Genomic DNA, 22,906 nt, shown 5'->3' with positions numbered 1-22,906 from the left:
TAAGGAAAAGCCCAACAACAATACATATAGCATAATGTCTTCCGTTTTGCTACAGCATTTATTTTACTTGTCTCTTTCTTGAATTGAAGTTATCTCGGCTTCGCTAGACCTACCTAGGTATTTTGATGTTAGAATTAAAACAATACATCATGACAAAAAAGCCAATATACCTCTTGATTGACCCGGGGTTGAAACGCGAAAGTCTAATAAGCAACAATAAAAGTATTCGACTTGAATAAAAAACAAAACGAAATGCAAAAGTTGTAAAAACTTCCGAATAGAATGTCTAAAACAATGTTGGAAACACAGGCAGACCGCACCAAGCGCAGTCATTTTCCTGTCACACTGTCACGTCACGCATGACGCATAAGTTTCGTCCTGGAGCAAGGGTTTGACGTACGCCGGACGTTACATTACGTCCGTAGAAGACTGGAAATAGATTCCGGGTTAGTTTCAGTACACAAAACACTGGAAGTTACGTGTGCTGATGAGAAAGAAAACTTCCGAGTGATAGCTCACGACAAGGAAGAGAGTGGTTTAATACTTTTTACCAACTGCCAACCGAAAGTCAACTTTTCAATGTTGTCACCGGCCAAAGAAATTCTTGCCAACCTCAGAGTTGTCTTGGCAAGTTCTTCCCCTCAACGAAAAGCAATTTTACAACAACTAGTAAGTATCTGTTTGCCCTGATGACTTATTTCTGATAAAAATTCCGTGAACATCAAATTCAGTACAATAGCCTATCTCAAAAATGTTTATGTCAGTAAGCTGTGTTGTTGATTTGCGTTAGATTTGGCTAAAGCCTAAGCTCGTGGTAATAAAATTTCAAGTACATTACAACAGTCTGCCATCAACTCAACGAAATAAAGTGAGACAATTTTCCAGCTAAAGAAAGTTTAACTTTGTGGTTATCTCATAACATTACTAGGCCTAGGACCTACATACTGTACTTCCTCATGAAACTCTTCCATGTAACTAATTAAATCAAGTGAAGTGTCTAAATACTGTAGTAAATACAACCTTTTACTACATCTTCTCTCTCAAATTGAACAATTACTCCATGAACTTACATATATGTTGCTTTGGTTTTTTACTTACCGGTATATTAAAATTTTAGTTGAAATCGGGCCTTTAGTGTTGGGCCAGATTATATAGACACTGCATTTGCATGTTACAGTACGAAAAAAGTGAAGTTATTCAATATTTCCATGGTGAATTACCACAATGAGCTTGATATATACCTCGATCTTTTACAGGGAGTTAAGTTTGATGTCATTCCATCGCCATTTTACGAAGAAACAGTTGACAAAAATGCTTTCTCTGATGCAAGAGATTATGTGAAGTCATTGGCGCACCAAAAGGCACTTGCTGTTGCAGAACAGTTTCAAAACACAAACGAAGAAATTCTGGTTGTCGGAGCAGATACAGTTATAGTTGGTAACAGTTGTTTTAATGTACTGTCTTTAATAATGCAATTTAAAAGGTTTCAGGTTCTGCTATCATAAGGATTTTATTTTAAATGAAACATAAATGCTCTTTTACTTAGATACATGATGACAAAATTATTGGAAAACCACATAAACATGAAACCGCAGTTGAAACATTAAACATGTTGAACAATGGATGCCATCAAGTGTGTACAGGCGTTTCCTTGATAAAAGTGTATTCAAAAAAACATGAAGAAACACTGTTTACTGAAACAACAAGGGTCACGTTTGGAAAGCTGACACAGGAACAAATTAGGAGCTATGTGGACACTGGTGAACCTCTGTAAGTTGCAACTCAATTAACCACAATACATGAAACAATTTTGTGGAAGTGTTACACAAAATTAACTTTACTTTAATACCTGCAACTTACAGGAACAAAGCTGGTGCTTATGGAATACAAGGTCTGGGCGCTTTGCTTGTGGAAAAGATCGATGGAGATTATTATAATGTTGTTGGATTTCCAGCTTATAAATTTTTCACCGAGCTGGTAAAATTCACCAACAACAATTGAACATTGTGAAACTTATTTTATTGCTGGTTAAAGTCACGACACAACAATCGTCTTAAAAGTACAGTTATTTCTTTAATAGGGATCTGCTTTCAAATAGAAATCCTTCTCTTGTCTAGTCCAATATGTCTTCATCTGTGTGTTGCAAGTTTATGACGAACTAAGAAATTTGAAATTACTTGTGCTACTTTATCCGGAATATCTTCGTGTAAAGCATGTCCACTTTTTTCCATGATCTATAATTAACATTTTATAAGTTAAATGCAAAGTTTTATTCAAAGTGAACACCTCAATGCATCTGCCAACCTGCATTTGAAATTTTCCTTGCATCTGTCCTATAGATAGCTCTCGATCCAGGCGATCAACACCTAACAATAAACCAACCATTATTATTGTTAATAAAAAAGTTGATAGCACAGCTCACATAAAAACTGCTGTAATTTTCCACAAAGCGTGGTAGCATGTAATAGCAAACAAATGATTTGCTGTGTATGTATAATTGTATAGGCTTAATAGAAACTGAAACGTTTTAATAATTAATGAAGACTTTTGTATTGGCTTTTTCACAGCAGTTCACTCCAAAACTGCAAATGAAACATGCTTTTTTGTGATGAGTGTGACCACAAAAGAGTTTAAAAATGAAAGTGTTATGATATTGCCTTGAAAACAGCCTAAATTGCTAAAATGATACAACCACAAAGCTGAAGGAAAAAGGCTAAACATAGAAGAGATAGTTAAAATACACAGCATTCCTTCAAATTGATTGTGGAAAAAGTTGTATATCAAACCTGCTAACATCAACATTTTTGGGACCGGTACAGCCAGAAACGAACTTGACAATCCCCGGAACCAACCTTCCCAAAATTTTTCTGTTTTAGACAAGTCAATCCTCCAGCAATATTTCATTGAATCTGAGCTGCAATAATACAAAAAGAATTAAACGCCAGAAAAAAGTTCTCAAACTTAAAAACAAAAAAGAACAAACACTTTGAAATGTTGCAGTTACATGATCGCACTGTTATGACATGACAGATAATTTGACCTTTACTCTGTAAAAAGCTACAGCATGACACACATAATGGGCCCTTTATTCCGGGAAAATTACTGACACTAAATATGGTTCAGGAAAAGCTTAAACTTGAAAATTTCCATTGAAACAACGAAATGACTTCTTTGCTATAAATGTTGACACATGCCTATATGCTTATTACACTATTACTATAAAGCTAAAAATTTTTGTTAAAAAAACGCAAAGGAACATAAAAATAAACAGCATCTTATGAGTAAACTGGTAGTAGTATTCGCAATAACACGAACGCCATTTATACTGAAGAGCAAAACTACTCATACCACGAACATATATGAGTAAGACCACACAACGGTGACGATAAGACCATTGTATCGCGTGCCGTGGATTAAACATACGTCCAAGATGGACGATTGTGTGTGGGTGATCGGTACATTTTTTACATCATAGTCGGTATTTTACATCATGAATGACAAAATTAAACTAGTGATGTCTTCGTTGACCTGATTGTTCATGCTATGCTTGTGACATAACCAATAGAAAGATTTGAATGGAGCTGTGGCGGCAACCTTATATTTAAGAATAATGTCATGTTACGGTATGCCAAATAGCTGTTAGGTTGGTATAAAATAGTTACTATTGAAAGTTTCAGTTTAATAGACAGCTTCTAATGAAACAACTTTGTGTAGTTTTACAGAAACAGCTTATTTTATAATAAGAAAATAAGCTGTAGTTAACGAGCAATTTAGGTGTTAACAGGGCCTCCAATACAGAAACCAGCACACACTTCACAGACTACAATGACGTGACTATGTAAAAAAGTTTTTGCCTCAAGGGCATATTTTGCACACAACACGCTCGTATCATATAGTGCGCAAAAACTGTTTCCATTTCCACAGGATGACGTAGGTCGTAGGTGTAGACAGCGTAATGTTGCAGTAGCACAACAGCTAATGGCAATCTTTTACAAAGGAACTAGAAAATGCTTTCTGTAACTAGCAAGGACATTGAGTGGATGAAATGAAAATTAAAGTATTTTATAAAGATTCAGCAACAATTTCAACTTTGCAAACAAAAGTTACTGTTTTAAACAACAATGTCAGGCAATTACAATTTTGCTAAGGATTTTGAAAAAAACAATGTAGATTAGTTTAAATATGCATGTATTTACCTGTACAATCAAGGCTGTATAAATAATGATGTAACAGAAACCTGAGACGGTTTTGTTTCAAGAAATTGGACTGGACTAGTATGGTTAAAGGAGTCAAAAAGTCCTATAACTTCCTGTTGTATTAAATGAATCGGACAAAATTTTCTTTGCAAAGTTGCGTTTAATTGTGGTGCATATGTAATGACATTTTTTGCAGTCAGTCTTTCGGGCAAAGTTCATATGATGCGCAACATTGTATCGTTCATCATTCGTTTTTTGTTCAAAATTTACAATACAATTATAACACATTACAAATTACATAATAAACATACATAACAAATTACAACGTGATTACAACACAAAAAATTTTAAGATTAACCTGCTGTTGCCGTTTTCTTCATCTATATTATTTTCTTCCTCTTCGTTGACCACAGCAAGTGACGACATGGTCATCCTTTCTGCAGTCATTAATTTCCGTTCTTGCCATTCCTGTCTAAAAAGTAAACATAGTAAGAAAACTCTCTAAAATTTTGAAGAAAAGGTTTTTGATATCAGCTAAGGAGTTATGTTATTTTAACAGCTTCTAAAATAGTTAAACATAATTGTAACGTTAAGGAATTTTGATAAAAAAAAAAAAACAGAATTGAAAAATGGCAACAACACCATTACATTAAAAAAAAAACTTTTAAACGCTTAGTAAAAATTTTGATGAAATTTATAAGCAGTATCGTTTCATAGTACAGTACAGTTTCATACACAAAACAATGAGTAATAGCACAAAAGCCAGCGCATTTCCAAATCCGTATAAAAACTTAACTAGCATATACAAAAAAGTTCATATGAAGCTTTCACTATTGCATTAAGAGGAAAGAGAGTCCACCACAGGAAGCTGTCTCATAGAAGGAGACGTTGATTAATAAATCCCTCAGAAGTGTTAGGTCGGTTTTAATAAGTCAAGAAGACCTGGCTGAATGAAAAACATACAGGAAAAAGTTATGTTATGAGACAGTACTGCAAGCCTATCTAAGCAAAATCTGCAGTGAAAAATTTTTGCTTTATTAGTTTGAATTTTATGTGAGTCTTGAAATACTGATCAGATAATTAATTCAACAATTGAAAACACAAGTTTACTCATGTGAGGAATAAATTTTTAGTGACATAAGAGGCACAAGTCGTAAAATAACTCTATACATTGTGCCTGAGGCGTTTTGTAATATTAGATATGTGAATTAATATGACCAATAAATGAAAAATGTTTGAGGCAGTTTAAACATATTATATCAAACAGGTTATGTGCATTTTAGACTTGTGCTCAATTTCATAAATAAGATTTTATGAGTGAAACAAGTCATCAAATAAAAATGGACATTGAATTAACAGAAAATCTCACGAATTTGAAAAATTTGTCTGATTGGGAAAAGGCAGCAATTCTTCAGGTAAATGTTTTGTAGTAAGGAAAATATACAGTTTTGCATGGAAATAGATTAGCACATAAGATTAAAAATAAATGATAAATGATACTTTATCGGAGGAAGCGAGAACAAAACCTTTCTGATCACAAAGACTAAGATCTTGAAACATTTAACAAGGTCTTTATGTTAATAGGTTTTAAAAAGAAATAAAGCAATTAAGCAGAGGGAAGAACGTAGAGTTGCACAACTTGCTGTTCGTATTCAACTTCAAAGAATGGATGAATATATGTCAATCCACGATGATTGGTAAGATCAGTTTGAATATCATATACAAGCATTATGTCATCAACGCCAAACTGAACTGACAAGTTTGTTTAAATTACAAGCACAATACATTTATGCCATATTACACACTCATTCATATTACACAATATGGATGATAAAATGTGTATCAATGCATTTACAACTTATGCACAAGTCACTACATACAAAATTATTTCAATTAATATTTATTGATATGGTGGTTCAAACGGTTTCAAAATGACTTTTAAATGTCCTCCATAGAGTGACTTAGCAAATTCTGGTATGATCCACTGACTTCCTGACAGGAAATTTATAAGGGTCACGAGGTTTGCTCTATTAAAAAATCGTTTCATAAAAATTCAATTCTTTTAAAAGTGAAGATACCACAGGTGAAATAAAGGCAAAAAAATATGGCAAAATTTTTACATAAAATATGAGATATAAGCAAAAGTTGTTGTTATATGTAGTTGAATTGATTTACTTTGTTTAAACCCAGACTCTTTTTTTAAGCGAACTAAAAACAAAAACGGGACAATGGCACGAAGATCTTGTTTATAAGCGCTGCAAACAATCACCGACCGAACTACACAGCACCCTGTATCGTCAACTCTCATCAGATCTTATTTCATCAGGAAGCCAAAAGTCAAGTCCTGAGCCGTCAACAAGTTCAAAACAATCGATAAACTCAAAAGGATCAGACAAATGTTTCTACTCAAACAATAAAGGCTTAGACATGAAGAGTGTCAAGGAATGGATTGACAAACATTCACAATATAGTCACGGTTCTGAAGAGGAAAACGAAAATTCTAACATTGCAAATGAAAACAATAATCTCCACAATGACTATCCGAAGGAAAGAGTTATAAACCATAACAATAGCTGAAAATTTGGAATACCCAGAAAGTAAATAGTACCGTTTTGCCTTTTGTGAATGCAATTCTGCGGCAAGAACATCGTTCAGCATACATTATTTATAATTTAATGTTCTTACTTGATACATGAAAACTGTGTACATGAAAACTCTCATATATTGGGAAATGTCTCCAATATATGAGAGTCCAATCTGATAACACAATGTTATCTTACTTTATTTTGTATCTCATTGAGGAACATAGTATTCTGTTATATTTTCCTTTCTGGTTTCATTACGAATCACCCTATAGCATTAATTATCATTAAATGCTGTGCATAATCAGAATGTGCACTATCAAATCAAGTAATGCTCATGTTTTACCAGAAATAACAAGAGATAACTAAAGTATTTGCAAATTGAAAGAATCAAGATGTGTAAAACTGCTAATAGATCTTACGCAATATATTTACAATGAATGAAAGCATATGTTTTTAAAAATTTGCCTCACCAACAAATCTTGCATCTTTAAATCAAAATCACTGTAAATGATGTGCTACAAAAATATGACTACTTCTTGATTCTTTCTTGGCTAACAAATTAAAAAATATCTTTGAATGTTGTTTGTAGTTCCTACCGGTACCAGTACATCTGTTTTACATTGTATGGCAAATGTTTGTACTGGAAGACAAGACATGAAGTTTGCTGTTTGCATAATTCATGTTCTGACAGATAAGAATTATATGGTATACTGGTAACACATCGCTCTTATTGCCTAATTTCTGCAGAAACTTATGAAAAGCCACTCTTTGTTTTTTGTGACCAAGTAAAGAGATGTTATATTAACAAGTGAAATAAATCACATAAAGAACAACTTTTGGACTCGTCAAAAAATAAGCAACGTCAGGACTTACGTCAAAGTTATAGGATTTTACACAAACCAGGTGACATCACGCTTTCAATTAAGTAAATCACATCCAAGTTAAATAACAATGTGATGCATGAGCAAGATACCAAGCGCAGACAACTAATCTGTTTTCAGTCCAAATTAGAAAGAGAGAGAACGTTACATGGACAAATAAATTATTTACTAAAACATAAAGGGCACAAACTAAAGAACTTATCATTATGTTCATCCTTTTCATGATCTATTTTCTCACACTATTATTCCAAATAATGCAATCACACACCATTGTATGTAAGCATTACACACTACCTCACAATAAATAAAGGGCTTGTATGTTCAAAAATTAAAATATCTTTCCCGGTAATATGACTCCTTTATATCACAATAGAAAGACAAAAACACAACCCAAAAACAAACCTTTTTAGCTGTCCAATCATTGAGACACGTGCTGATTCCAAATTTCGAATGTATCCTGACCGAACACTACAAGACAGAAGTAGTGACACAAATGGATATTTAATATGATAAGCCATATTGGACAAAAGTGAAAATCGTTACATGTAAGGCATTGGGTTGGCCAAGTGGGTGAGTTGTTGGCTAAAGTGGACAGAAACATCACATACAGAGACAAAAAAGTTTGGCGTGGACGTTGATGAATCTCGTGCGTGTAGGTGCTACAATTTCCTCTATGCTAGCCTAACCCCAACCTGAAATTGCAAGTACATTGCAGCCACCAACCTAGACAGACTAAAACATTTCAATCCACTTCGGCCAACATCGATCCCAACTCAGCACTCCAATCTTTGTTAACTTGTTATTTCCAGCAAATACTTGTTTTTTGTCCCACTTGGCCAACCCAATACCTTACATAACACCGTTTTCACTTTTGTCCAGTATGGCTTGCCATAATATGAAGAATATTTTAAACAACCTCTAACGGCAAAAGCTGATTTATTAAATACAGTTAGAAAATATTCATTTTGCGAACTAACTTACAACAAAGTCAATCAAAAAACTTGTCACACAAGCTTGATGATTAAAGAATGATGAACAAAAAACTGAAGGACATTATTGAATAACCATACGTACCACCACTCATTTGCTTTTTCTATTGACTCAAAACAGCTTGGACGATTTTGCAGTACATGATGCATTGTATGAAGAGATTCTAGCGCCGTTCCTGAACAAATTACAGCATGAAAACCCTGTGTTGCCATGTTAAAACTACAGTATTATCATCGTCATCAATGGCACTAGATCATTAGAAGTGTTATAAAATGTTGCCGTTTCCTGTAAGGCATGTAAAATGAAGCACCAAAGCAAATCTACAATGTGCCAAAACCAAATTTGACAAACAAGTACGTAACATTACGTTTCACATGATACTAATTACCTTCAACAACATCAATTACTACCAGACCAGCCAAAGAATGCAAACGATTGGTATTTGCAGCATGCACAGCAATTGCTCCACCCATGCTGTGCCCAATCAGAATAAGATGAGAAGGATCGCTTATAGTGCTAATAATGTCACAGACATCGCTGCAATGAAGAAGAATGATAATAAATGAGTCTGCAATGGCATATGTCCTTGGCAAACTTATCTGCAGGATTGTGTGATTTTTATATTTATGATGTTGTCTAACTGTATTTTTTATATAAACGCGATCACAAAAACAACACCTGATAAGACTTCATCAAATGATGTTTCTTGCTATGTAACATTTTTAACTAAAATCTTTTCCAGCAAAATCAGTAAGAAATCCCTACCGAACATTTACCCAGCCAGTGTCTCAGCTGACAAATTGTAATCATCATGAGTTGCAGTTTCTCCGTGGCCCCGAAAATCAATTGCAACACAACGACATTCAACCAATGATGTCAAGTGTTTCTACAAAAACAATTGATACGTTTTATCAACTACAAAGATGGGGGTTTTGTGCCAAGCCTGATTCTCACACTTTTATCTCATTGCACTCACAGTAAGAAGGGCCCAGCTTAGACCAGAAAATCCTCCACCATGTAAAAAGACTATGAGAGGACCGGAGTTTCCGTTGCAGTAAATGTTAAACTTGCTTAAGCCAACCTCTATTGTTTTGCTCTCATCAAAGTAATCTTTCCAGTGCTTAAGAGAAAAATCCTTTTTTCCTTTCTGTAGCCTGAACAGGATTAAGAAAAGTTATTGGAATGAATCAACATTGATTAATTATCACAACAACAACAGAAACTACAATTTTTATGCATCATCACACACCTGCCTCTGCTAGAATGTGACGACGACGACATTGGCAGTGGTGGTAAGCCCTTACTCTGCAGACGTTTCTGAAGTGCGGACATTTTACAAGTCACATGAGTATTAATTTAGTTTGTCTAACTCTAATATCATGTTGCGGTCTGTGGAAACGAATATGAGTTAAAACATAAATGAAAAAAATCAAACACTTCAGTCAAACGAAAGTATTTTGAGCGCGAAAATAATCAAAACAACAATAAAGTGATTTTGACCGATCAAAAAGTTAGTTCTATATGCCATCAAGCATAGAAGGATATATGGCTTGACTGATATTAGCTGTAGCACATATCAGATCATACGAATCACCTGACAATGAAAATTTGAGCAAATGGTGGTGACATGCTACTACTAGTCTGCAATAATGAGATACTTTGACTGCAGGTATTGTAATAAAAATAAACAGTGACAAGAAAAATCTTTTGACAATATCGGCACTGTTAAAGTTATTGCACAAATATGAAATTGAAAGAAGATTTTGCGTAAAGACATTTAGAAAGAAGGAGATTAATGTTCCATACGAATTATCTGAGCGATACCAAGATATCGCAGCAACAAATAAACTCATGGTAATGCTCAAATGTTGCTGAATGCAGCAATGGCATCATTATTTTGCATTGAAATGTGGTTAAAACATTTACTTTTGCAAAAAATTGAAAAGTATCAACAAAATTTCGCATTGAACTTGATTGAAAAAATTGCATAAATTTAACGTTCTTTCAATTGCTTCATTAAAATTGCATTTTCCTTTTTCATTTCCTTGAAATCTTTCATAATCTTAGCAAGATTTTCCTCAGCATTCTTCTTTGTTTCAGCGTTGATCTTGAATGCAAAAAATTTGTTCAATATAACCGCGCGACTAATATAGCTAGTTAACTAATTGAATGTCTCTAACCTGATCTTCCAAATCACGAATTTCACGCATGATTGCACCAGTAGCTTCGACAGTTTGTATGAGAGCATTACAGTTATCGTGTAATGAAACAAGATACTTGTAGGCCTGCTTAACATTCACATCTTTTTTTGCATCCTGGAATGAATAATATGACATTAGCTTTCACCAACAGCCTGCCAACAGCTTTATAATTGCCAGGCATCCAACAACCATATTTCATTTCTAAACCTGACACAGTGCAGGATCACCTTAAAAATTATTTCATCAGCAGCAGTAAACGTTCTATCAATTCTTCCTCTCATCTGATTTATTTGCTTCTGCACTGCTCTGGTGTCAGCAATAACACGTTGAATTTGTAGTTGTTGCTTGTGAATGCTGGAAACAATCTCCAGGATCCTCTTAGTATAGGATTGCCTTGAAACATCCCGTTTCATTGATTCAAGTTCAGTTGTCTGAAGGAAAACGAACCTTGTTGTCAGCAGTAGAACAATTACCACACACCAGAAATCAATCAAAGCTCAGGACGAAACTAACAGGACTCTTTTTACAAATTCATTTGAAAAAATTATCGTACCAGTTGTTTCATTAACTGCTCCTTTTTCTTAGTTTCCTCGCTCGCTTCTTTCATTCTTTTCCGAAGTGTTTTGATTTCTTCCAACTTGCTTTCCGTATCAACCTGTGACAGTATTTCTGTTCAGTCATTCAGAACATCACAAGTATAAGCTGATCAATTTGAATATAAATGTTGCAAATCAGGGAAATGAGAACATTTTTATGCACAAGTATTGCTTGCCTGGGAGGCAGAGCCCCTCTGTTTAAGTTCACGAATTTCTTCTATTAAAGGTACTCTTCGCTCTTCCCAGAGTTTGCCGAGCCCAATAAGTCTTTGTGAATTCTTCTCCACCAGGGCCTTTATCGTACGAAAAAGAATAAAAAAGATGTTGGCTTAATGAACAAATGACTGATAATGATCATTGTATGCCCAGGGTAAGGTCATTGCATGCTTAATGGTGAAACTTATCATACATTGCAACACAATACGTAATAATTATTCCTCTACTAACACCAAGTGAGCATAAAAACAATAGAACACCTTCAGCTTTTCTATGTTTTCTTCAGCATTCGGCAGCAAGTGCACTGTTTTCTCCTTCAAGTTTATTTGTTGTTTTTCTTCGTCAATGGTGGAGTCAAGTTCACCAATTTCAAGTTTCATCTGCAAAATTAAAAAATTATTTATGAAAATGCGTTTTCATATTACTCTGTCACAGTGTTGTACCCAAGTCATTTTTTCTGACTTGAGTCAAGTCGAGTCAATTTATTTTGTGATACGAGTGAAGTCAAGTCGGTTTAAATTGTAAATCGAGTTAAATCTAATGAAGTCATAGCAACACTGCTTTCTAATACCACGTTCAACACCTGAAGTTCAGCACCATTTTATTAACTGCTGCCTTTACATAAAATATGTCTCACTTGTTTTATTTTGGCTTCCACATTTCTGATTTCATCTCTGTTGCTTTCTTGTTGTTGATCTGCTTGGGAAATTACCTCCTTCAGTTCATTTTCTTCTCTTTCAAACCGTTCTTCTTCTGTTTCGACAGTGATCTCCTTGCCATCCTCAACTTGTTCTTCCACAATTTCCTAAAAGTTGGATCATCTTTGTAAGAAGATTAATTTGCTTCTTTCTTATCAAGTAAGCTATTTTATTAGTTGTTGTAAAACTAGTTACATGAGTTTTCTTTAACAGCAGCTACTTGAATATTCTGAATTCAGTTTTTATTTTGTAACTAAATGAAACCACCCTCAGGAAAAGCTTAAATTTGTAAAACTTCTGTAATCTAACGTATCAAATTTCATGGAAGTCAATAAGATTTTATGGAAAAAATATCAAACAATTCTGTCATTATAATTAAATAATATACAAGAATTCTTTGCATCAAAAACCAACTCTGGTTGTTGCCATTTCTTCGGGAAGAAGTGTGGATGACTCAAGTTTTGTTGCATTGTCGTTTGTTCGCTCTCTTGATAAATGTTTTGGTTTCTTTGGGACAGATGGACGAACTGCTGACACATTTTGAAAGGTAGGCTCTGTCTGTCCAAATGAATTGTACAATTTGTGAAAATCCTACACGATTCATGAATTGGTTAGGAATTTTCATGTACAATAACAACAGTATTATATTTACGAACTGATGTAAACTGCAACTTTTTTGCATGAGCAAATCTTGATTGTTTGCTCTGCTTGCTTTGCCCACTGACAACTTGAATGACTTCATCAAAGCTAGAACTGAGAGAGAGGTCATCTGAAACGAAACAACTCTGTTCACTATAATACAGAGTATTCTACTTGGAAAACATCTAAACAGCATGTAACTAGTATGAGGAAATGCTCACAAGCCACAATAACTGTGGAGTTCTGTAAAATTTTAATACAAATGAAAACGTTAACAAAGCTATGGCTCTACATGTTTATAAATTGATTCTTTCATTTGATAGTTATATATTTGTTTGTGATACTGCTATGTATTCAAAGATACTGAACATACGTATAGTCTCAAGAGCAATCACAACTCTCACAATTGCTGAGTTACCTGGAACAAGACAACGCTGCTTCCACTGAAATGATTCTTTCAAAACTTTCTTTCCAGAAACTTCTTTCTGTACAACAATGAAATCAAATAATTGTAAACAATTTCATTTGATCCAAATATTTTGGAAATGTGTAATTTGAAATATCTGTGTGTCCTTAAAAATTGGATACCTGAATCAATGCTGCACTGGACTGCGCCAATCCATTTGCATTAAGTTCCAGTATGGATGGCACTAGTCTATCATGGTGAGAAATTTGCTCATATATGAATAAAGTTTTGTCAGCATCAACTACAAAAATAAAGCAGACGATTTAAATTTGAAATGTGAAAATATGCAAAAAATCTTAAAAGGAAAGAAATATGAAAGCAAATGAGATAAAATTTAAAAGTTTTATCATTTAAACAAAATTAATCCTCCTTACTCACTTTTGTTTTTCTTGCTAAATGCCGGAACGTGAACATTTTCTGTGATAAATTGAACACTTTTTTGATCCTCTTTGCAGTAAGCAGGCATCCACAGTGTGCCGCATTGTTCTCGAAGAACTTGCCCAATCCTTCGTTTAAGAACTGATGTGGCTTCGACTGTGAAAGGAACCAAGAGGAACAGTTTGACCATGAAGATCACTTTTAGTTAAAACTGTGGTAACATATACAATTGGTTAGTTAGTCTGCTTAACATCTCAAAGAAAGTCGACCATGCAACTTCATGATGAACTGCATCGCCAAAATATAAACATGCATTTTTAGTATGCATAAGTGAAATCTTCAATGACATGAACCAAGACACCCAAGAACAAGCAATCTTACTTTTGTCTAATCCTTAGGATGTAGATACAGCGTAGAAATAATTTTTTAGGAAGATGCAGTAGAATATGATGTCAAAAACAAACCTTCATCCTCCTTTACACCTTCCTTCCTTGGCAGCTTTTCCACCAGGAACATGAATATTTTGCGAATATCACTCTCTGACGAGTACAGAAACGTTTCATATCCTATACTGTCACGGTATCCAACATTCTGACAGGCTTGGGCTATTGCACTGCCCACTCTGAATCTAGCTGACATGCCTAATAAACATAATAAATTAAAAACTACATACAGTACACATCACGTAACTCACAATTATTCAATATTCAAAATTGAAAAAAAATTATCACAATAACATTATAAAGCTTACCAGGAGGCATAATATGAGACATCTTAAAGTCTGGGTTTATTGTTCTTATACATTTCACTGAAGCTTCAATGACATCTTCTGTTGTTAATTGCTTTAGACTTTTAAGACCTTCAGCAAACTCGCTACGACAAACATTTTGCAATTATAAGTAACTTTAGTGTTGTTTCTTTGCAAAGTGTTAGCTTATATTAAGGAAAATATCATACATACCATCCAATGTTCAAAAATGAATGCAGAATAATTTGATCAACTTCTTCCATACTGCGGGCTCTATATGGTAATCAATAGTACTTACTACTTACAGTATAAACATTGCTGTATAAATTTCTTGCACTTAACCTATCAACTGGTAAAAATATCATACGATTGCAAGTCAAAAATTCATGCAAAATTGAAAGCAACTGCATCCACAGTTGGAATGGTACTGGTAGTAATTGGACCGTCTGATTCACAGTATTGTTCAGACTCCCAAGAATAGATATGTACTAACAGAAACAGTAATAGATTTTCATATTTATGCGAATTTGAATCTGCCCCTACTGTCCTACTAAATAATTGGTATGATGCACCAGGAAAATTTGGCTCATGCGTCCACTTTTTTTGCGCAAATGGTTAGCTCTGTATTTTATTCCTTACATATATCTTTACGTTTGATATGATATTTCCGAATTACTTTTTTCAAGAAATTTCAGTCGGTCCCGGTACTCGATACTTTTCACATGATTATTTCAAAATTTTAACAAGTATGTTTTCAAAATTACATGTTAATTAATCCTTAGAACTAATTTTAGCATCTGTAGTTATTTTTTAATCTGGAAATGTCAAGTAAAATTGCAAGCAATTAAGGTCAAATATGTTTTGACCTGGAGTAACCTTTATCGGGAGCATAATAAATAATAACATTGCATTTGCAGCACCATCTTTTACACAAAAAGTACCCGAACTGAACTACTTTTTTGAAATAGTACCGAATAGCGGAACCGTCCGTACATTTTTGCCAAATACCGTTATCGGCGGTACTTTTAAAGTACCAACTGCCCACCACTGGTGACTCCTATAGGCTACATAGCCTATATAGCCCAGCCTGCCCAGGGTCGAAACTTAGCCCACAATTGTGGGATTTTATCCACAATCCGCGCAATTTCGGAGCTTTTCTCCAAACATCCGGGAGAGACAAATGAATCCGGGGTTCTTTTTGTGAAAATTTTTAATTCCTCCTGTGGTCTTACGAAGCATAAGCTACAAAACTGTGTGAACACGAATCCACGACCTTAAATACTCTTTTTCACAAGCCACAATGCCATTGTGCTATGTGCTGAAATTGTGCCAAGACACGATTAAAGCTGGGGTTATAAGATGTCGGTAGCAATAACAAACTTGAAACAGCTGCGGTATATAAATCTAACAACAGTTGTTATTTCGAGGTTATGGCAACCCTACAACCTTTCCTGCTCAAGCTCTAAGTCTAGAATATCGCCGCAATTGTATTTTTACGCACCAAACTTATGTTGTTAAACTGATCAATTTTAGAAATACTGTAAAACAAAAAAAACAAGACATAGGTTGATGCTTTGAAGGTTAACTTTATTATTGATTTTACTACACGAGCTTTCGCAAACGTAAGCTTGCTTCAATAAATATACTATGGTTGCCACCAGGCATAATGATCATCAAATACAAGGCACAACTGGTGAAAACAGAAACTTTATTTTCTACCGACGTTTCATTAACCCTGATAAAGTTAACCGGAATGGGTTAATGAAACCTAAGCAGAAAATAAAGTTTCTAAAGCTGAAAAACTAGGGTAAAATCCATAAACACTCTACTTTCTACTAGGTGCAACGAGCAGCTCGCTAAATTGATGTCTTGTTCGAGTACCTCGTGGTGCTACTGTTGTAATGCACTTGGACAAGGCGTTAACGACAATTGCTGTTGTTCACGGCACCTGGTGAACAGTTGCAAAGACAAGCTTGATAACCCGGGAACTCATTGCCTGGTTTAAGTCGTTGAAAGATGAGGTCTGAGGACAAAGATCATTATGTTACCATATCCAACCGAATAAAAAGAAGAGTAATCTACGCAAAGAAGTGGAGCTTTTGCAACTGCAAAGAAACTTTGTTTTTAATTTTTATTGGCACATACATTTAAAATTTTTTCAAAGCAACCGTTCGGAATTCAATAGAAGGTCCAACAGGCAAAAGGTTTTTTCCTATAGCTACCCAAGTTGTAGGACTGCAAAGCTTTGACAGCACACTCAAAGCAACTAGTGAATAGTAGCAACAGTGTGTAACATTTTCTATTCTTAAAACATGCAGTACTAAAAAAAACGTGCATTTGAAACAACTACTTTAAATTCCTGCAGCATGCTGCATTTTTACAGCAATGCTTGCAAGTTTAATTTATTGCACAGTAATCTTCCATATCCGGATAATTTTTGTAAATGAAAGCCCTGAAAGCTGGTTGAAATCAGGAGTGCCCATGCAAAATAACATAGTCTGATTAATAAGCAGAGATGGAACGTTTTTCACTCAACGTATCAGCAAACTGTATGGATAACTTTGGTATTTTCTTCGAAAGACTGATATCAATAGACTGAAGAAGAATACAACCATGACTAAACCTCCAATGGCGAAAACTAAACAAAAATAAAAATTATTTCTCAAGCATTTCAGCTGCATTTTAAATAGTTTACTGTATATCAAGGGCAATTGAAGAAATTCTACCTCTTCGTTTTGAAACTTCCATTTCAGGATTATGCACCTCACTAAGAAGAGCAAACCCAACCACAATGGCAGCATTAATGAGCATAACAAGGTGGGTTTCTGCTACAAGTTGGCCTTGACTGCTTCCATGAATATAATGAATGGCACCGTTCTGCGGGTTACGGTGATAATATGGTGGCCCACGTATATGGTTCCACATTTGACCCGATGTCATTCCAAGCACAATGAACTACAAAGAAATTTTACCATAACCAAACTGGAGTAGTTTGCCTAATTCCACAATGTTGGAATTCACAAGTCTTATGTTATACAAATATAAAAGTCAATAAAACACACTTCTAACGTCATAAGCAGAAGCTTGAATTAAAACTACAACGAACAGAAATATAAAAACTTGCATTGACAATGGTTGTACAAGCGAAACGTGTATAACTGTATATACTATTTATGCCATTTTTATGATGTTTCATCCTTGTCTGGCTCCTCAAATTACTTTGTGTATTCATTTTACTTATTATGTATAAATTATTCTTCAAAAATACATTTTAGTATTAGAAGCAAAATATCGGTAATAAAAGAATAAACTAGTTGTGATAACCTACAATTGAGAGAACGCCCCAAAAGGTTTTGTTGTAGAAGAAATCTAAACTATTGCGTCTGACATACAGCAAGCCACCAGCCAGCGAAAAGAGCAGCACCAAAACTACTGTGCCCATATAATTTGGAGGTCGGAATATGCGAACCTAAGAGAACAAAAGTACATGTGCATAAAAATAAATGGAGCATACCTACTTATATATATATAATATGTACATAAATAATTAGTTGTAATGATTGCATAAGTTTGGTAGACTATACAAGTTAATATCAAATCTACCGAAAGTATACAAATAATTTGAAAAAAAGTTTAGAGGTCATTTTTCACATACATTAAAACATGCATTAAGTAACAAAAATAAAAACCTAAAGCACTTTACAGTTAGCAGTGTGAGTTGGTTCACCGATCTAGCAAATCCAATTGTTACACACTCCATCCATCATTACAGAGTTTAACTTACAACTATTTCTGTTCGTTCTGCCATCCATTTTGCAATGTTGTCGGCATGAAAACCATATCTTTGAATGTCATAGGTGTCAACAGCCTTACGCTTACCTTTTGCTGGGAAGTGTATAAAAGCAGGGGCAGAATTAAGACCAAGCTGCAAGAAAGAGAATATAATGATTTGCTTTCAAATTAAAAATTACTTAAACATCAAGTGAGCGTTTCGTAGCACAATTATTAAAGTTAGTAACTAATCTATTACATTGTTTACTTATCTAAACAACACCAGTACGTAAATTACGACAGCAGAATTAATTACAGTTCTAAATATATCTTGACCATCATCGAAATCGACAACACCGAAAAACAGAGAATTGCTATATGCTGGGGAAAAGCGATAAGAATTGGCTAAAATTGTAAATTCATCACTGGCTTCTTGGCATACAGAGCAGCCTCTTTTGGGATTAAGAGCAGTGAACATGACAATCACAGAATAATTTCTTGGTTTACTTCTGTAATAAAAAATACATAAATTCAACCACTCTGCTTCCATTGTTTAAATCATTCCTAATGCATTATTTTCCTCACTTGACATAATTAGCAAATTTGCTGCCGCCCATTTGAATGACTGTTCTTCGATTACTCCATTCCATAAGTTGATGCACCTTTTCTTGAAGAACCTCCTGAAATTAACAAGCAAATTTTAAGCATCATTGACCTAATCACATCTTCTCTAGAACAGTAAACTATATACCAATTTCCAAATATATAAACTGTATTTCCAACTCCAATAACATACATTGAGCATTACATATGGGTATGCATGGCAGAACCAGAATTATAGCTAAGGTCTAAAATAGACCATTTTGTTGCTTATTAATGCCACAAAACGGAAAAGCAATCAAAGCAAAGATTAACTGTTGTCAACAAATTTTTCTTAAAGTGAGTGGCAAGCGCTGAAACAAGCTGCCCTTTATGCATATTATTAGAACAGCTTTCAGTAAGTCAAATCCGTAAAGAATTTTTCTCTAATATTTGATGGTTAAGCAGTTATTGACGAAAGTTTATCTTTCAAACTCACCGCTATTTATGATATAAGGGAGTTGACGATTATGACATAAGGGAGTTGACGATTATGACATCACAATGTGAAATCAGCATCCTTGAATATTGGTGATGTTGATTTCATGTTGTGATGTTTATGTCAAGTTTGATACTACAGTAGTAATAGAATGAATGTCTCAAACAAAAACAATCAAACCGTACAGAAAACATTTTCATTCTGTCACATGGCTTACACACACAAAAGCCAAAACATTTCTTGAACAGTTATACAACAATCGTTAACTAGCCTATACCATATAAAGTTTAAACAATTGTTGCATTAAACAATCACTGTTAACTAATCAATAAGTGATTTTTCATAAGTGTATTGGCAGAAGTATAAAGTTAACCAAAATCAGCGAAAAAGTGACAGATTGCTGCCATAAGGAAGTGTCAAGCAACCATTGGGGCAGTGCAGTGCTTTTTACAGCAAAACAGTGCTCCACAACGAATAGCTTGACTAATGCCCAAAATGTGCAGATACGGCTGAAAATAAGTGCAAAATGAGTGTCTGATGAATTAGCCTAATTGTCATACAAGCTACTACTAAAATGACATTCGTTCTTACCTGCTTTGTCTTTGGGCTTGCCGTATGACAAAACAAACCTATAATAAACAAAATCAAACTTCCTTTAATGGCATTCATGGTTTTCAAATGCGTCGAATATCCAGTGTGTTTTATGCCACTGTGTCAAGTCAGCCAGTATTAAACAGTTCTTAAATGTCCTTCTGTAAACAGATTGATGGACCTAAGATAAAGTCAACAAAACATTAACGGAAATATTAAATGTTAGAGTGGATTTAGATCTATTTAATGAATTCATTTATTGTCTAGATCACATTCCTCCAGGTCCTAATAATACTAATTTCTATTGTACTATGACAACCTTGTCCATTGGAATCACATATTTGCTCTCCACAGCTAATTGCCAGACTGCAGAATTCGGTTAAGGCGCACTCAATAAATATTGTTTTTCATGAACAACAGTGGCGCATTTTATATGTGTGTTTTTGCACTTATTGACTGGGACAGTCCTTTGCAAATTTAATGTTTTGTTCATTAAGAGATTGAATCAGTCAATTTCTATGTAAATGCGCACCTAATTGTGCACTGTAAGTGTGTCGGGGCATTTTTGTGTACCAGCACATTTCATTTTTGCTTTTTTGCCACACATAAGATATTGCTGAAAATATCCATACTCTGCAGGCTAAGCCAACAATAAACCAGACTGTTTAGGCAAGCAGTTAAAATAGGTGTGCTGTTCAGTGCCCACTTATTTGCAGCATTAATGGCAATGCAAAGCCGATTGCAATTTACAACTGAACCAGACAGAGACCGAGCTCCGAGAACGAAATGTGTGACCACCAGATTTGAAAATTTGCTGTTTTTCGGAAAGAATCCCCCACACAATCAAAATGAAACAATAGCCATTATACTTGCAATTTATTTTTATCTCCCGCACGCTAAGCAAACTTTCCAATCTGGTGTGACAAAACGTTCCCTGAATGAAAAATTTGCAAAGTACATAGACTAGGCCCTGACTCCAGATTATAGCCATTTTCAGCAAGATCTTGGGTGTGCCAAAGAATTAAAAATGGCAAGTGTAGTGTGCAATAATGTTTGGATGCAATAAAGTGCGCAACTACACATTTTTAATAATTCCATCAACATTTGAGCTCAAAGAAGCTCTGTCCAAGTATTTAAGTCCAAATGAAAAGTCACCTTAGGTGCGGCACTGAAGCTCATGAAAAGAAATATTGAGTGCAGGTATGCAAAACTCAGCAGTATGCTCCCTACAACTCCTTATATATGTGTTCAATGGAAATTTTTTTGATGGTTTGATGCGAAGAAATGTACGGAAGCCGCCCCTTACTGTACCAGACCGGAAAGTACGGCAGTTTTCAACGAGAAATTGTGCATGCAAAGACGCAAATTTTAGCGTGTGGTGCATTAAAGCTGCAAAGCAGTACGTTGGACGTGATGGCAGAAATGCAGTAAGGTGTGCATAGCATGATACTATAATTATTATAAATCCGTTAATTGGCGTAAATAACCAGCTTTTCATTGCATGCAGGCGATGCAGCTGTCACACTTTCAACTACGGCTTTTGTACAGGCTCCCAGTAGGTGCGAAAGTACCGGTATAAGATATCCGGTTCTTTGTTCTTTTTTGTCCAAGTTGTTTATACGTCAAAACATTTTCGTTGCAAAACCTACAAAACGTATAGCCTAGTCCCACAGCGCATAAATGCAATGTAGTGTGGATCTTTCCCTGGCAGGCGGCATTTTGCTATATGGCGTTTGCAGGTTGTGACGTGTCACTTTTCTTGAAAATGGTATCATAAAAATTTGAAGTCACAAAAACTAAAATATTAGACTAAAAATAGTGCAATAACCGAATTAACGGCAAAAATGTAAATTTAGTTAAACTACTGTACATATTCAGAAAGCTACCAGGTTCGACAACTAACTGTGGCTTGTGTTCCGTATTCGAAACCCAATGGTGCCATCAACGATATAAAGAACTATTCTTTAGAAGATGATTATAAGAAGTTCTTTATATCGTTGGTGCCATACTGTTGAAATCTCTTTGGGCAAAGGAGATTACAGATTATTATCGACACTTGCCCCTGTTTAGTGGACCTACAGTTCTATATTCGGACAACACTACATAAAAATATTTAAAAAAAAAACAAAAGAAAAAATGTGTGACGATCGGAACTTGCTCAAAGACTAGCTCTGTGATCAGGACTCGAGTGATGAAGATCCCCGGATGTCGTACAAAGACTTTCCTACGTCTGAGGGTTGTATTTTTCGCCTTTAACTGTGCGGCGTAAGTATTTATGTATGAGTTAGACGTAATATAAGTTATAAACATAAGTTAGAAAAGCGAAGTTAAATAGATGAGCGATGGTACGATAATGAGATCTAGTGCGGAAGTGCACAACCACAGGATGCATTTGTATACTAGACCCCAGCTACTCAAACTGTAACGTCATTTATATTGTGCACTTCTTCACTAGACCCTGATAACCTAATCTTGTTCTCGGACGGGAGAAATTTTTTGCACAACTTAAAATCAATGATGATTTCTCATCGATCGAGTTTCGATTGGCATACATTTTTTATTTTGTTTTATTGATTTTTTGTATAGTTATGGCAAAGATAAGTTGTTGTTGCGTTGTTCCGTTGTTGACTCCTTGTTTCAGAAGGTTGCTGTTTTAGTTGTATGCCAGTTTTGTTCATATATTAAAGTAAATGAACACCACCTTCTTAGTTCAACCTTTATTTAATCTTGCGTCCTGTGCTCAAGCAGTGCATAAACGAATGGGGTAGTAAAACGAACGTACAGTGCGGAAATCAACACGTGCTGGGAGCATCCCGAGGGCGCCAACCAGCGACAAACTAAAAAGTCCCCCAACGGCCGCTACATAGTAATG

General features: G+C 34.9%; 5 protein-coding genes across 6 annotated transcripts; 2 read left to right on the top strand and 3 right to left on the bottom strand.

Moving 5' to 3' along the window:
* Positions 1–347: 347 nt before the first annotated feature.
* Positions 348–2,309, top strand: LOC143444340 (dTTP/UTP pyrophosphatase-like). The gene is made up of 4 exons (XM_076943535.1): positions 348–669; positions 1,257–1,433; positions 1,547–1,770; positions 1,863–2,309. The coding sequence occupies exons 1-4, from the start codon at positions 580–582 to the stop codon at positions 1,999–2,001; spliced, it is 630 nt and encodes a 209-aa protein (XP_076799650.1). The 5' UTR covers positions 348–579; the 3' UTR covers positions 2,002–2,309.
* Positions 1,998–10,037, bottom strand: LOC143444337 (protein phosphatase methylesterase 1-like). Of its 2 annotated transcripts, XM_076943533.1 has the most exons (10): positions 9,902–10,037; positions 9,629–9,806; positions 9,429–9,538; positions 9,041–9,189; positions 8,737–8,827; positions 8,065–8,130; positions 4,555–4,668; positions 2,787–2,914; positions 2,305–2,366; positions 1,998–2,234 (listed from the first exon to the last, which is right to left on the bottom strand). In XM_076943533.1, the coding sequence occupies exons 1-10, from the start codon at positions 9,982–9,984 to the stop codon at positions 2,130–2,132; spliced, it is 1,086 nt and encodes a 361-aa protein (XP_076799648.1). In that variant the 5' UTR covers positions 9,985–10,037; the 3' UTR covers positions 1,998–2,129. The 2 variants fall into 2 exon arrangements, with proteins under 2 accessions (XP_076799648.1, XP_076799647.1); XM_076943532.1 differs by having other exon boundaries at positions 1,998–2,366.
* Positions 5,455–7,615, top strand: LOC143444341 (uncharacterized). The gene is made up of 3 exons (XM_076943536.1): positions 5,455–5,611; positions 5,781–5,893; positions 6,401–7,615. Exons 1-3 carry the CDS (start codon positions 5,510–5,512, stop codon positions 6,771–6,773), a joined length of 588 nt encoding a protein of 195 aa, XP_076799651.1. The 5' UTR covers positions 5,455–5,509; the 3' UTR covers positions 6,774–7,615.
* A 3-nt stretch (positions 10,038–10,040) lies between the features above and the next one.
* Positions 10,041–14,964, bottom strand: LOC143444336 (coiled-coil domain-containing protein 22 homolog). Its single transcript, XM_076943531.1, has 15 exons — positions 14,808–14,964; positions 14,598–14,719; positions 14,311–14,487; positions 13,847–14,002; positions 13,591–13,709; positions 13,421–13,487; positions 13,020–13,132; positions 12,778–12,921; positions 12,303–12,470; positions 11,926–12,045; positions 11,626–11,742; positions 11,407–11,508; positions 11,081–11,284; positions 10,833–10,967; positions 10,041–10,759 (listed from the first exon to the last, which is right to left on the bottom strand). The coding sequence occupies exons 1-15, from the start codon at positions 14,855–14,857 to the stop codon at positions 10,646–10,648; spliced, it is 1,908 nt and encodes a 635-aa protein (XP_076799646.1). The 5' UTR covers positions 14,858–14,964; the 3' UTR covers positions 10,041–10,645.
* A 1,747-nt stretch (positions 14,965–16,711) lies between these two features.
* On the bottom strand, positions 16,712–20,234 carry LOC143444339 (dolichyl-diphosphooligosaccharide--protein glycosyltransferase subunit TUSC3-like). The gene is made up of 7 exons (XM_076943534.1): positions 20,035–20,234; positions 18,951–19,045; positions 18,682–18,874; positions 18,379–18,519; positions 17,923–18,063; positions 17,321–17,549; positions 16,712–17,232 (listed from the first exon to the last, which is right to left on the bottom strand). The coding sequence occupies exons 1-7, from the start codon at positions 20,110–20,112 to the stop codon at positions 17,126–17,128; spliced, it is 984 nt and encodes a 327-aa protein (XP_076799649.1). The 5' UTR covers positions 20,113–20,234; the 3' UTR covers positions 16,712–17,125.
* Positions 20,235–22,906: the final 2,672 nt, after the last annotated feature.

Source organism: Clavelina lepadiformis, chromosome 1, assembly GCF_947623445.1.
Source record: "Clavelina lepadiformis chromosome 1, kaClaLepa1.1, whole genome shotgun sequence".
Taxonomy (NCBI): Eukaryota; Metazoa; Chordata; class Ascidiacea; order Aplousobranchia; family Clavelinidae; genus Clavelina; species Clavelina lepadiformis.
Note: the sequence above shows the minus strand (reverse complement) of the source record. Positions and strands in the feature narration are given on the sequence as shown.

Bases quoted from the DNA above. Each gene is read 5' to 3' on its own strand.
- LOC143444340 (XM_076943535.1), top strand. From the start codon at position 580: ATGTTGTCACCGGCCAAAGAAATTCTTGCCAACCTCAGAGTTGTCTTG. The intron at 1,434-1,546 runs GTTGGTAACAGT...TCTTTTACTTAG, and splicing joins TCGGAGCAGATACAGTTATA to ATACATGATGACAAAATTAT. The intron at 1,771-1,862 runs GTAAGTTGCAAC...TGCAACTTACAG, and splicing joins GTGGACACTGGTGAACCTCT to GAACAAAGCTGGTGCTTATG.
- LOC143444341 (XM_076943536.1), top strand. From the start codon at position 5,510: ATGAGTGAAACAAGTCATCAAATAAAAATGGACATTGAATTAACAGAA. The intron at 5,612-5,780 runs GTAAATGTTTTG...TTATGTTAATAG, and splicing joins AAAAGGCAGCAATTCTTCAG to GTTTTAAAAAGAAATAAAGC. The intron at 5,894-6,400 runs GTAAGATCAGTT...TCTTTTTTTAAG, and splicing joins ATGTCAATCCACGATGATTG to CGAACTAAAAACAAAAACGG.
- LOC143444337 (XM_076943532.1), bottom strand. From the start codon at position 9,984: ATGTCCGCACTTCAGAAACGTCTGCAGAGTAAGGGCTTACCACCACTG. The intron at 4,669-8,064 runs GTTTGTTTTTGG...TTTACTTTTTAG, and splicing joins ATGATTGGACAGCTAAAAAG to ACAGGAATGGCAAGAACGGA. The intron at 2,915-4,554 runs GTTAATCTTAAA...GTATTATTGCAG, and splicing joins GAAGAAAACGGCAACAGCAG to CTCAGATTCAATGAAATATT.
- LOC143444336 (XM_076943531.1), bottom strand. From the start codon at position 14,857: ATGGAAGAAGTTGATCAAATTATTCTGCATTCATTTTTGAACATTGGA. The intron at 14,488-14,597 runs GTAAGCTTTATA...TATGTTTATTAG, and splicing joins GTCTCATATTATGCCTCCTG to GCATGTCAGCTAGATTCAGA. The intron at 13,710-13,846 runs GTGAGTAAGGAG...TTATTTTTGTAG, and splicing joins ATTTAGCAAGAAAAACAAAA to TTGATGCTGACAAAACTTTA.
- LOC143444339 (XM_076943534.1), bottom strand. From the start codon at position 20,112: ATGAATGCCATTAAAGGAAGTTTGATTTTGTTTATTATAGGTTTGTTT. The intron at 19,046-20,034 runs GTAAGAACGAAT...TGTTAATTTCAG, and splicing joins CAAGCCCAAAGACAAAGCAG to GAGGTTCTTCAAGAAAAGGT. The intron at 18,064-18,378 runs GTAAGTTAAACT...TTGTTCTCTTAG, and splicing joins CAGAACGAACAGAAATAGTT to GTTCGCATATTCCGACCTCC.